General features: G+C 37.0%; 1 protein-coding gene across 6 annotated transcripts in view; it reads left to right on the top strand.

Moving 5' to 3' along the window:
* Window positions 1-12,506, top strand: part of LOC108254997 (band 4.1-like protein 1) — a 101,631-nt gene that overhangs the window by 57,307 nt on the left and 31,818 nt on the right. For 5 of the 6 annotated variants that reach the window (XM_053673951.1, XM_053673952.1, XM_053673949.1 and 2 more), the window contains exons 4-6: window positions 6,744-6,848; window positions 8,921-8,963; window positions 11,053-11,128. In XM_053673951.1, coding sequence (XP_053529926.1) covers window positions 6,744-6,848; window positions 8,921-8,963; window positions 11,053-11,128 — 224 coding nt within the window. The remainder of the gene's footprint in view (window positions 1-6,743; window positions 6,849-8,920; window positions 8,964-11,052; window positions 11,129-12,506) is intronic. The other variant, XM_053673950.1, reaches the window with a different exon arrangement.

Raw genomic sequence — 12,506 nt, 5'->3', positions numbered from 1 at the left:
CACTTATCAGACACACCTGTTCTCAATCACACTCACGAGCCACACCACACTATGTAAGAGACTGTTCAGGCACTATATCTTTGTGAAGTAATGCTCTCAGTAGCTCTTGTCTCAGTTGTTTACCAAGTGCTGCTATAGTGTTGTTATTCTGGTTATGATTCTGCTTTTGACTTTGATTTCTACCTTACCTACTCTAACCTGTTTTCCTGATTGCCTGACCTGTCTTTATTGTTGTTTTTGCCTTGCCCTCTGGATTATATCCTCTTAAATAAAGCTCTTAACGGCGATTTCATCTGCCTACAACCTCTGTGACAGTATAACTTTTATATTTGAACCACTGAAATTATTGTAAGACATTATAGCAGCTTTCATCTAGTGCATAGAAGTGTTTCGTTTTGCATATTAACATCTCTGTGGAAATGATTTCCTGATAAATGACTTAAAGTCCAGGCACTATTACTACATTCAAAAATAAAAAGCAAACATAATTTTATGCCTATTTAAATATAGAGTTTGGACATCCCCATTTTATGGATCTGGATTCTGGAAGAAAAAATGTTAGCTGATGTAAGCAAATATAATCACATTTCAATGTCTTTATTTTGAAGTTGTGGACATTTTCCCAGCAAGAAAAAGAGCTGCTTTACAGAATAAATATAAAGGTGTACAGAAAGGAGAAAACGATTACAACATTGGACTTTAAATCTCTCTCAGAAGATTAACCAAAGCTCTACACACACTCGACTATCCTCTAGAAAGCTTTTGTGATTTGGGCTCATTAAAGTGAAGCTGTTTCATTTCTTTCTTTAATGAGTGTCTCATTCACCCCGAGTGCTCGAAGAGGTTCTATTTAAAAGCTGTTTTTTGGCTGGAATAATGTCCACTGTCGGAGCTTCCTGTTGAGTAGGTTTGTCAGAACATGCATGAATTTCTCATTTGGTCCTGACTGAATATTTTGAATGCTCTTCAAATATACCATGTGGAAAAAAGTGCCCAAGGCAGGACCTGAAGTAATTTTTATAGTAATAAAACTCATTCTAGTATTTTAAAATGAATCCCATTGGGGCTAGAGCTGCAGGATGACTCGAATCCTTGATAAAGAAGATTTATCATGTGAATGTGAATTTTTGTGGTTCAGAAGATTTCCTTACATTCTGAAAATTTGAGAGACAATCTAGCATTTGTTTTCATTTTCTTAGAATGGCTTTACTTCAATCAAAGGTTACATTTCAATTTGAGACTAAGATACTTAACCGCAAAGAAATTTCCCAATCATTACCAAGGGTGCCAATATTTCTGGACCTGACTGTATTTACAATAATAATGTACGAGAAAGACCTTATTCAATCTGTCTTATGTGTTCTTGACCTTGCGTTCAGAACTTTACGGGACGAGTTCGACAGGTTATTAGAAGGTTAAACTCTTTTAACGTTACAAAAACAACAATTCTGCAACGTTCTAAAGACCCTTTGTTTTTATTGATGATTTTCTTTACAATGTTGTTAGAACGTTGTTCACTCGATGTCCCCAGCAAAACAAAAACATTATGGAAATATTACCATTAATGTTCCTACAATGTTATGTCAAAACATTCTCAGAACACTCTCGTAACAGAACGATCATAGGATCGTGACGCTCCTAAAACGTTCTGCTAACCTAAAATATCTTATCTATGTACATCGAGATGATGGGTCCTCTTTGTGTCCACGCCAAGAGCACTCCATTAATTTCGGATGGTTTAAATGATTGACGCGATAGCGCAAACTAGCCAACGTCAGTGTTCCTATCTAATGCTAATTTCTAAATAACACACGTGTACATATTTATAGATCCTGTTCAGTCATTTCTTCTGATTATTAAACACAATATAAACTCTTCTATACTACGTGGTGGTTTATTTGTGGATTGAAATGACATGTTCAGGTCTAAAGGTCAAGGTTTGGGATTGAAATGAAATTTCACTAAATACACGAAATAAAATGGCACGGTGAAGAGCATTAACTTTAAAAGTTACCTCAGACTTGTTCTATATTGAACTATAGTGAAAGAAATATTGATTTTTTTTTAAGCTTGTGTGAACATTATGTATCAGTGGTCAGTGTGCGTTTTTAATAAAATATACACCTCAATAACAATATTGCATAGAAAATAATAGGCGATAATAGTGAGCGCTTGTATTGCATATTGTGTTTTATTAGAACTGAAATATACGATTATCAATAGCCTTCACGGATCCGGGTTTGCTCTGACATTGACATAGTGTAAAACCCTCATACTGTATGAAAGTCAGGCTGATAGGATCAGAGGATCAGAGGATCAGGAAAGGCCCGATAAATATAAAATATGATTACTGTCTTGCTTAACTGGAGACTGCCTCATGGACAATGTTAGGCATAAACTACATCATGGAGGTCGAGATTCAGACAAGCGTGGATGGTTAAGACAGCATGCCTCCAGCCTTGACATTTGCTGAATGTCATTATCTAGATTCATTCAAGCAGGAAAATCAGGGAATGTTGCTGTAAGCAGCTTTTTCATCACACATAAGTACAAAGCAGAGAAAGGAAGGGAAATTTACACATAGCACTAGCGTGTTGCTAATTTATTATTGCGTAAGCCATTTCCCCACCCTGTTTTTGCACCTGTATGTGTGGGAGAACAGGGGGCACAACAGCGGCCGCGTGACATTTAAAATCCACCAGTGCAGTAAGTCAGTCCAACATTTCCGTCTGTCAAGACCTCTTTTAGCTCAAATGCAAAGGCCAAATGGTATTTTCCTGAGTTTCTCTCTGTTTATGTCTTAAACAGGCAATGCAAATAAAAACAAACAACTCAGATGTATAATGTATAATCAGCTGAATTTTATGACTTCTCAATTCAATCTGATTGGGTCAGAAGGTGTTGATTCATTTTCCACTAATATCGTTTCAACAGTAACAACTTACAACAGAGGCTTGACGTTCACATAAACTGGTTAAAAAAATGTCTGCACAAAGTTTTCTGTGAGATGTTTATTTAACATTTCTGGAAGGAGTCTCCAGTGTCAGTGCTTTGGAGCAGTTAGAGGTACAGCTGTAACTACACAGGAACTGTTTTGGAACTGTTTTCCAACACAGGAAAGTCTTCAGGACAGAGGAATTTATGGTTTATGGTTTCTCCTAACAAGAGAAGCTGGTGCGGGAATGACTGCTGCTGTAATATAAGCGATAACGTGAATGTACTTGTTTTGTAGACATTCCAGAACATTACATGTAACTATTAATGAATAAAGGTATTGTTTTAGAAAGATGTTAGCGTTGGAAAATTGCCGTGGTACAAGAGGAATAAAACACAACGGGAAATGCTTCCTTGATGATTATTTTCCTGTGACAGCATGCATTTTTTTTCTTACACATTTGACAATGGTGGTCATATTTCTGCATGACCATGTGATGGTATGTTAACTAGTTCTTTAACAGCCACTTTACCTTGCAACCTTTACTACAGAGCACGCAATTATATCATCGTTAACCAGGCAGCCACAGCTATTATATGAATATTATATGTATATATAATACAGCATACAGTATTATATGAATAATACAGTAAGATTCTAACCAGGCCAGATGTTTTGTTATATGATGCACTGGACTGTCATGTTCTCAGTAAACCAGATTTCAGTAAATCTGGTTTACTGAAACAATCACAATCACAACTCAAGCTAAACCCTGTTATTCATGCCACAATCTGATCTATAGTATTACTGTCATGTGCACTGGATCGGCTTGGCCTCTTTGTGTCATTAATGATAGGGTTGGATACCGTATAAACGTGCCTTGCGTAAGACTCCTAGTGGATAATGACAGTCTGGGTGAAGCTGGGTCGTACTTTGTGTCAACTTTCGCTTTAGGAAAATAAACCACTTCGCCTCCTCGCCTTCTGTTGGACTGAATGGGGGTAGACGGGAAACGTGTTTGAATGGTCTTATAGTGCCATTAACGCAGTGTTAACACCTATATGTTCTTATATTCTTAAAGATATACTCATTAGTTTGTAATAACATATGCTACCTATACTAACATATTGTTACTGTATTGTCGATTACAACGGATGAGAATTTCGACACTGAGAAAAACAGATTCATTACAGATTCACTTCTAATAATGAGTCTTTATTGGTCACGTATACATTACAGCACAGTGAAATTCTTTTCTTCGCATATCCCAGCATGTCAGGAAGTTGGGGTCAGCATGTCAGAGCGCAGGGTCAGCCATGATACAGCACCCTTGAAACAGAGAGGGTTAAGGGCCTTTCTCAATGGCCCAGCAGTGCTGGGGCTTGAACGCCTGACCTTACGATAAGTAACCCAGAGCCTTAACCGTCAAGCCTCTTCTGTCCCACAGCCACTGCTGCCCCCCGGAAGTCTACGGGCAGTTGTTAAAATCAGTCAACAAATGTTTCTCTAACATTATTAAACACTTTAATGAGCTTTTCAGTCAACGCTGCTTCTACATAAGACTTTACATCTCAATACTCATTGCTTTCAGAAAGATTTATTTTCAGAGAAAATTTTCGGATGTGGAAAACCCAAGTTCTGGTACTTCCAACTTTTTTCCCCTCACTTTTTTGTGTACCTGTGTGGGAAAGTTCTGTAAAACTCCATTAAGGACAGCTTTAGACAGGACATTCTCTCACATCAATCTCATCCTAAGACCTTAATAGTTTCAGTATAATTACATTATATTAAAGGAGTCACAGATTGGAACCGTTCATTGAGTTCAGCAGCTGCCCTTTGACTTCCATTATGAGTGAGACTGAAGTAAACTGGTTTTCCAGTGTTTTCTCAGTACAGGAAAAGACACTGAAAATAATCTTTCATGGTAATCATACATGCAGCACAGATGTGGTGGTTAGTTAGAGGTTAGTTAGAAAAATTCCATAGTGTTCCTTTAACACACATACTGTACATTATATGCACATTGGGGCTTCTGAATGGCGCAACAGAAAAGTGTTCGAAGACAGATCGAAGACAGGGTTCAAATCCCAATGATGGGATCCGTCGCATCCGTGACCAGGAGCTACGGGAGCCAAATTGACCATGCTCTCAAAGTAGGAGGGATAGCATGCGCTCTTTCCTCTGTCACGCACAGCGACACTAGCCAATCACAGGTATCTCTGAGGTCATGTATGCGGTAGAAAGCGCTTTCCTCCGAGTTTATTACTCTGCCTTGTGACGCAGTGGGTTGGCCTCACGTGTCTCAAAATAAAGCATGTGCTAGCCTTATAATATCCAGAGTGTACCTAAATATACCTACGGGATCGTTGAGAAAGAAAATGTTTGAACTTCTGATTTTATTTTTTTTAAAACAGAGTGGCTTGAAGACATGTCATGTTCGTATTTGCTCGCTGTCTGAGTAATAAGAAAAGTCCTCATTTCCAAATGAAGCCTGCTAATGTCTATAGGCAAAGATTAAGCAGGATTAGGAGTGCACGTGTGCTTTTTCTCACTCAAGTAGTAATAAAGTAAGAAAAGAGGAGAAGTTCTCTCAAGCAGCAACACCCTTCGTCTGTTTCCATGACAATGACTGATGTCACTATGAAGCAGAAGCATGTAAGGCTCTCAGAGAAAAGCTGTGTGTGTGTGTGTGTGTGTGTGTGTGTGTGTGTGTGTGTTTATCTTTGTGCCAGATAGTAGTACTCCACATAGTCTGTGCATTTTCCCCTGGAGAAAGCTGAGTGATGATTAAAGCTACAGTCACAGTAGAGAGGCTGTTGTTATTACAGTTATATACAGTATGTATTAATACCAAGTACAGTATTCAGTATCAATAACAAGGTCATACTATGGAAAAATAAATAAATAAATACATTAAAAAAAAGACATTTACATTTAATCATTTAGAACACACTCTAATTACAAACAGCAGTCGAAGCCTAGCGAAACAGATCATGGAGTGAAATTGTACCGATTCAAAACCAGAAAAGATGCTACGAGTGAATTAACAATGTTTTATCTCTTCTTTTTTCCCTTTCCTATTTTCCTAATATACAGTCTATGACAAGTATCCTCAAAGACTCGTCCACGTCCACTGGAAATCTGACATTTCCTCCTGTTTTTCCCCATTCTCCATGAAAGAATTGTATTACGTAATGTCAGAATTATATTAATGAATATATAAAATGAAAAAAAAAACCCCACAAAGATGAAATATGAACATAATATTTTTTCAAACATGATTTCCCCCCCTAAGGCATGTTTTGTAATGCAAAACATTAAATACAGCCTTGTGTTGTTATCAGAGTAACAGAAAAAAATGAAAGAAAATGAAATAATTCACCACGTATGTTTTTCTGCTCAAATACTTAGTGTTAATGAGTGATTTTTGCAACGATAATGATAAGCAATTTATTCTGTTGTTTAAGTAGAAATGTTTAATTAGCATGTGCCATTTTTATTTTCTACAATAAGTTATAGCCTGTGTTAGCTTGTCAGCGTATGAGTACTTCACTACTTCATTTTGTTGTGATTGCCATAACCATTGTTTTTCCAGTGAAAGACACCCGTAGTTCATTTCAGCTTTGAACTTTGCTACATCACCATAAACAAATTGTTAGCATACATTATTAGGCTAGCTAGCTAAATAACTGGTGCATTTGTTATTGTTTTTTTTTTCCTGCACAGCTCTCATTCAGTCTCACCACCCCTTCAATGACTTTACAAGGGATTAATTAGACATGTTTTTATCCGTTGTTCATATGTCCAGAAGCACTGCAAGGGTCAGGCGCTGCTGGACCTGGTGTGTGAACATCTCAACCTGCTCGAGAAGGACTACTTCGGCTTGACCTTCAGCGATTCAGACAGCCAAAAGGTCAGAACAGTTTTCGAAATGACAAATGTATCTAACGTGTACTAACAGTGATGTGTATTCAGGCTGGGTTTGGGTTGTGTTTGTATACAGTCAGGATGTAAATGAATACAAATACATGATCAGGAATGAACAGATAATGTGTTCTAAGTGGATAGTAATAGCAAGTGGGTAAATCGAGGAGCACAGGATCCATAGTGACTGCCTGGTCAGGGTCGTGGTTGTTTAAATTAAGCTACTATTTTGGGAAATAGTATTAACTAAATTCTTTAGGAAATAAGATGTGCAAGCAAAAACAAATTTGAATATAGATATTTTGAGATATTTGGAGCACTAAACAGATACAGATGGTGACATTGTGTTACAACGCTAACATACAGAGTATAAACTTTAGTAAGTAATTTTAAAGTTAACATCCGAGGGAACATTGCGGCGGAACAAACAGCCCTCCTGCAGAAAAACAAAGCGCAGTGCATTTAAAAGACTTGTTTCTTCACTGCAGGATGATGAGTGTTGAGTCTGGAGGGGACAGGCAAATTGTTTGTAAGAGAAGCAATTTTTGGGTAATTATGCTGTTGGCTGTGTTGCAGCCAGCTGTTGTGTTGAGTTTTTGTTTTTTTAAAGGGATTTTTGCTCAACTAAATCTTCTGTGAAGCCTCAGTCACTGGTGTAATTGGTCCACTTTTTTGTGTAAGAGTGTGTCTGTCATTTACTGTCGTTTTTATTACACAGTTGCAGCTCAAAATATCTCAAAGGTGTCCATGCAACAAGTGGTACTGGATTTTTTCAGAAATCTTTTAAACGGAATCATCCATCCATCCATTTTCCATACCACTTATCCTACACAGGGTTGTGGGGAGCTTGGAGCCTATCCCAGGGAACAAGGAAGGGGACACCCTGGATGGGCTTCCAACCAATCACAGGACATAACCGCACACTCATTCGCAAACTACGGATTATTTGTAAACGCCAATCAGCCAACCATGCATGGCTTTTGGCTGGGGGAGGAAATCGGAGTACCTAGAGGAGTACCTAGAGGAAGCCCCTGAAGCACGGGAGAACATGCAAGCTCCGCACATGCAGGGCGGAGGCGGGATTCAAGCCCCCAGCCCGGGAGGTGCGAGGAAGGTGTGCTAACCACTGGACCACCATTAGCCACCACTGGACCACCCACCCCCGAACTGAAACGTGACAAATTACATGTATTTTTTACTCTGTAGACTTCATGATTTGAAGAAGAAAAAAATCCAAACAAAAAAGTTATTCTATATTAAAATGTGTTTCATGTTGCTTCAGTCTTTAATTAAAAACACCATATTTCACCCACTTATTAACTAGGCACTTTGTGTACAACAGCAAAATGCCATATGGAATATATAAACCCTGTAAACTCATTATCCCAAGGCTTGGTAGACAGATTAAGTATGTGCAGTAGGTTCTGTTTATAGTTCAGTTTCAGAATGTTGCTTCGAGGGAAACATGTTTGTGTTTATTTCCTTCAAAATCGAATTTAGTTCAGAGAAGAGCTGTACTGAGCTGTGAAACCGGGATAATGCAAAAAGACAAATCAAATTCAATTGAGCGGTGTCGCATATACACTCCTGTGTTTGAAATGCATATTGGCTTTTAAGTTAAAACAGGATGCGTGTGAATTGCTGAGGAAACACTTTATGAAGACCAGTGTTCAATTTTCAGACTAAAAGCTTCTATTTTGTTGGTGAGGAAGGCGTAAGATTAGAAACGAAGTCGCTGATGACACTCTACAGTCTGTTGATCAGCTGTGAACTGCACCAATAGCCCAAAACCATCAGCTAAAGATGAAGCTAATTCAAATGCACTTCATGGGATAAAAAAATAAATAGATGCCGAGATTTGCATATGGCCCTGCATGCTGGATTGCTCAATGCACCCGAGAAACGTGCTGCTTTCCTTCAGTTAAACATACGGAGAGGCTTCAAATGGGAAACTGTGCAATTAGTGAGAGATCGTAACGGAAACAAAAGGCAGTGTGGTGTAAATCCACCATGTGTCAGACGTGCAAACGCTAGTCAAAAGATTTGTGCTCTGTCTTGCAGAATTGGTTGGACCCCTCCAAGGAGATCAAGAAGCAAATGCGAAGTAAGTGCATGAGAAGAACCTTTATCCATGCTCTCCACCTGTGAGCTAATGAGCATAATACAATGGTTCTTTACAAAAGCCTTTACATGCTAATCTTTATATCTATCTTTTTATCTATAAATTTAGTTTTCTGATTGTCCTCTAAGCTTGTGTTAGCTAGTTAACTTCTACCCATGTGGCATAAATCATCTTATCTCATGTTAGCTAACTGGCTAGCTTTATCAGTGACGATCATGACCATTTAGTTTGAGTTTAGAAAGCCTATAAACAGGTGGTTAGCTTGTGTTAACAGACTGGATAGCATTAGCAATGAATACCATAAACATGTATGAATATAACTAAACATATCCTCTCAGAAATCCTGCCTGGTTAACTAGTGTTAGTCAACTAATTAGCGAATATTGTACACATTTTTAAATATAACCGAAACATCATCTCATGGCAGGGTATTATATTAGCTAATTGGCTACCATTATTAATTATGAATACGAATTCTCCGAATTTCTGTCTGCTTAGCTGGTATTAACTAGGTAGCCTATCACTATCAGGAAAGATTGTATATGCAAGGTATTAAGAGGTAAAGATCATCTCAGAAATGCTGTCATGTAGCTCATGTGTGCTAAGTAGTCAATATTAGTGGTGAAAATCATGAATAACTATGAGTATGACTAAAATATTTTGTCAGAAATCCAGTCAGGTTGGCTTATGTTAGTCATGTAGCTACTACATAACAAACACTTATAAATATGATCTCAGAAATCCTAGCAGGTTATTGTTACAGCAAAGTTGGCTACCATCAGTTGTTAACATTATTAATATTTATGAATATAACTTCTCAGAATTTCTGCCTGGTTAGCTCATATTACTTAGCCAACATTATCGATAAAGATTGTATACATGTATTATGAGGTAAAAATCATCTCAGAAATTCTGTCATGTAGCTCATGGTAGCTAGTTAGATTATATTAGTGGTAAATATTATGAATAACTGTGAGTATAGCTTAAAAATTCTCTCAGAAATTCTGGCTGGTTAACTAATGTTAACAGTGAATATCACAGTATCAACAGCTTATGAATCATCTCATAAATCCTAGCTCATGTTAGCTAAGTGGCCATTTACTGAGTTTAGAAATCCTAAAACCGTGGTGTTAGTTTCTATTAACAAGCTGACTAGCATTAGTAATGAATACCATAAAAATTTATGAATATGACTAAAAATATCCTCACAGAAAGACTGTCAGGTTAGCTCATGTTAGCAAACTAACTAGTGTATATTAAATTTTTTTTTGATATATAATCTGAAAGTTTATATATAATGAAGTTTTGTCAGTTTATCATATTAGCTAGATGGCTAAATATTATTCATATGTACAATATGAATTTGATCTACAAAGCATCTCAGGATTTCTGTCTGGTTAGCTCATATTACTTAGCTAGCCAACATTACCAATAAAGATTGTATACATGTATTATTAGGTAAAAATCATCTCAGAAATCCTGTCATGTAGCTCATGTTAGCTAGTTAGCCGATATTTGTGGTGAATATTATAAGTAACTAGGGATGTGACTTAAAAATTCTCTGAGAAATTTTGTCTGGTTAGATCATGTTAGCAGTGAATTTTATCAACATTTATTAATGTGGCTAAATAATGTCAGAAATCCTAGCTCATGTTAGATAAGTAGCTAACTTCATCTGTAAATATCATGAGCAATTATCATGAGTTTAGGAATCCACAAATCTTGAGATAAGCTAATATTAATAAGTTAACATAAATTATGAACATTTATGAAAATGAATTTTAAAAAAACAACAACTCGGAAATCCTGTCAGGTTAGCTTAGCTCATGTTAGTCAACTAGCTGACAAAAACATGCATATGAATGCCAGTGATTCTAAGACCTCTATTTACAGTATGTACTCAAAGACACATCTTCTTGTGGACTGTGATATGCGTACAGATTCTTTGAGAGAATGACTAAGCAGTAACCCGGCATAAAAACATGCACTTATTTTCTCTGACCTTAACATTTATGAAGTGACAAGGTCAGGGTACACGCTTGTATGATGTGATGTGTCTCTGTGTCCTCAGCTTCTCCTTGGCATTTTGCCTTCGCTGTCAAATTCTACCCTCCAGATCCTTCCCAGCTCATGGAGGACATCACCAGGTAAGACAGGAATGCTGCACTCGTCCTTCTCATTACATTACCACTATTTCAGTTTTATTTGTCATCTTAACGTTTAGAGGTGCGGTTTGTGATTTTTTAAAAGTCTTCCTTTACCTGCGTTGATCATATCATATCATATCAAAGATCCAATATGGAGACTATGACCTGGTATATTGCTATGTAATGGGTCATACTGGTTTATTTCAGGCCTCTGGTTAATTTTTTCTGGCCCAGATATTGGCTATACCCTAAGCTGAAACAACGCTGCCTTTTTACATTAAAAGATAAAGAAATTGGCAAGGAATATGAAGTTTTATGAGAATGGCTAGAGGCGGCTTTTCTCCATTTTATTTAAATTGCAGCTCATCTCACGAGCAGAAAAGGGCTCCAAAAATTACAAACCGCTCCTTTAAGGGATTATTTCTTTTACAGATTCATAGCTGTTAAGCAACATTCATCCACTATTATAATGGAGCGATCCAAAGGTTTGACAGTTTCATTAGATAATATGAATGTCATTTATTATAAAATAATTAAAAAAAAAGAAAAGAAAAAAGCTTCAGTTCTTGAAAGGACTTCATACTGAACTTATTATTGCTGTCATTTATATTACATTATTGTATTATTTTACGATATTTAGTGATTCAGTTTTAGAGAGAATATACAGATAGGAATTTTATTTAATTCTCATTTTAATTTTAACTTCAGAAAAAGAGTAATTAGCCAAGCGGGGAGGATTTTCACAAATTACAGAATAAGAGTCAGAGTGATGTTTGGAAATGTCTGAAAATGTGGGAAATTCTGGAAATGTCATTAAACCAATCTTAACCCGAAACAATAAAAAAAATCTCACCATGCAGGAAAAAAGCTGAATCAACATGGACCAGTGACCTAGCTAGCTTGGTAGCTAACCTGCTAATATAAAAATGCCTTGAGACAGTAAACAGATTTTGGAATCAACAATAGACATCTCAAGTAAAATCCCATATCATGAATCCAAATCAAATGGAAGTGGAAGTTTTACAGTGTTTACAAGCATTTAACATGTCCACTGCATTTTATTTAATCGTCTGTTCATGCATTAGTATCAGTTTAAATGAAACGTCTGTAATCTAATGTGAGTGAGGTTACGCAGCAAAATCACCAGTGTTGATTTAACACCCACAGTGTTGAATTCACATCCTTCAGTTTTTATGTAAGTCCATTGGACTCATATAAACACACTGGGTGTTAATTCAACACTGGGTATTTTACTGTGTAAAGTGACTGATAACGCCTCTCAAGTAAATGGCAAACACAAGTGTCTAGTTGCTCTGAAGTTACTACTCTTCTGGAAAACCTTCAGGGTCCTCCTGATCATCATCTTCTCCGTCTCTCA

The sequence above is a fragment of the Ictalurus punctatus genome, chromosome 21 (genome assembly GCF_001660625.3).
Source record: "Ictalurus punctatus breed USDA103 chromosome 21, Coco_2.0, whole genome shotgun sequence".
NCBI lineage: Eukaryota > Metazoa > Chordata > Actinopteri > Siluriformes > Ictaluridae > Ictalurus > Ictalurus punctatus.
This window is presented reverse-complemented; position numbering and strand designations above follow the sequence as displayed.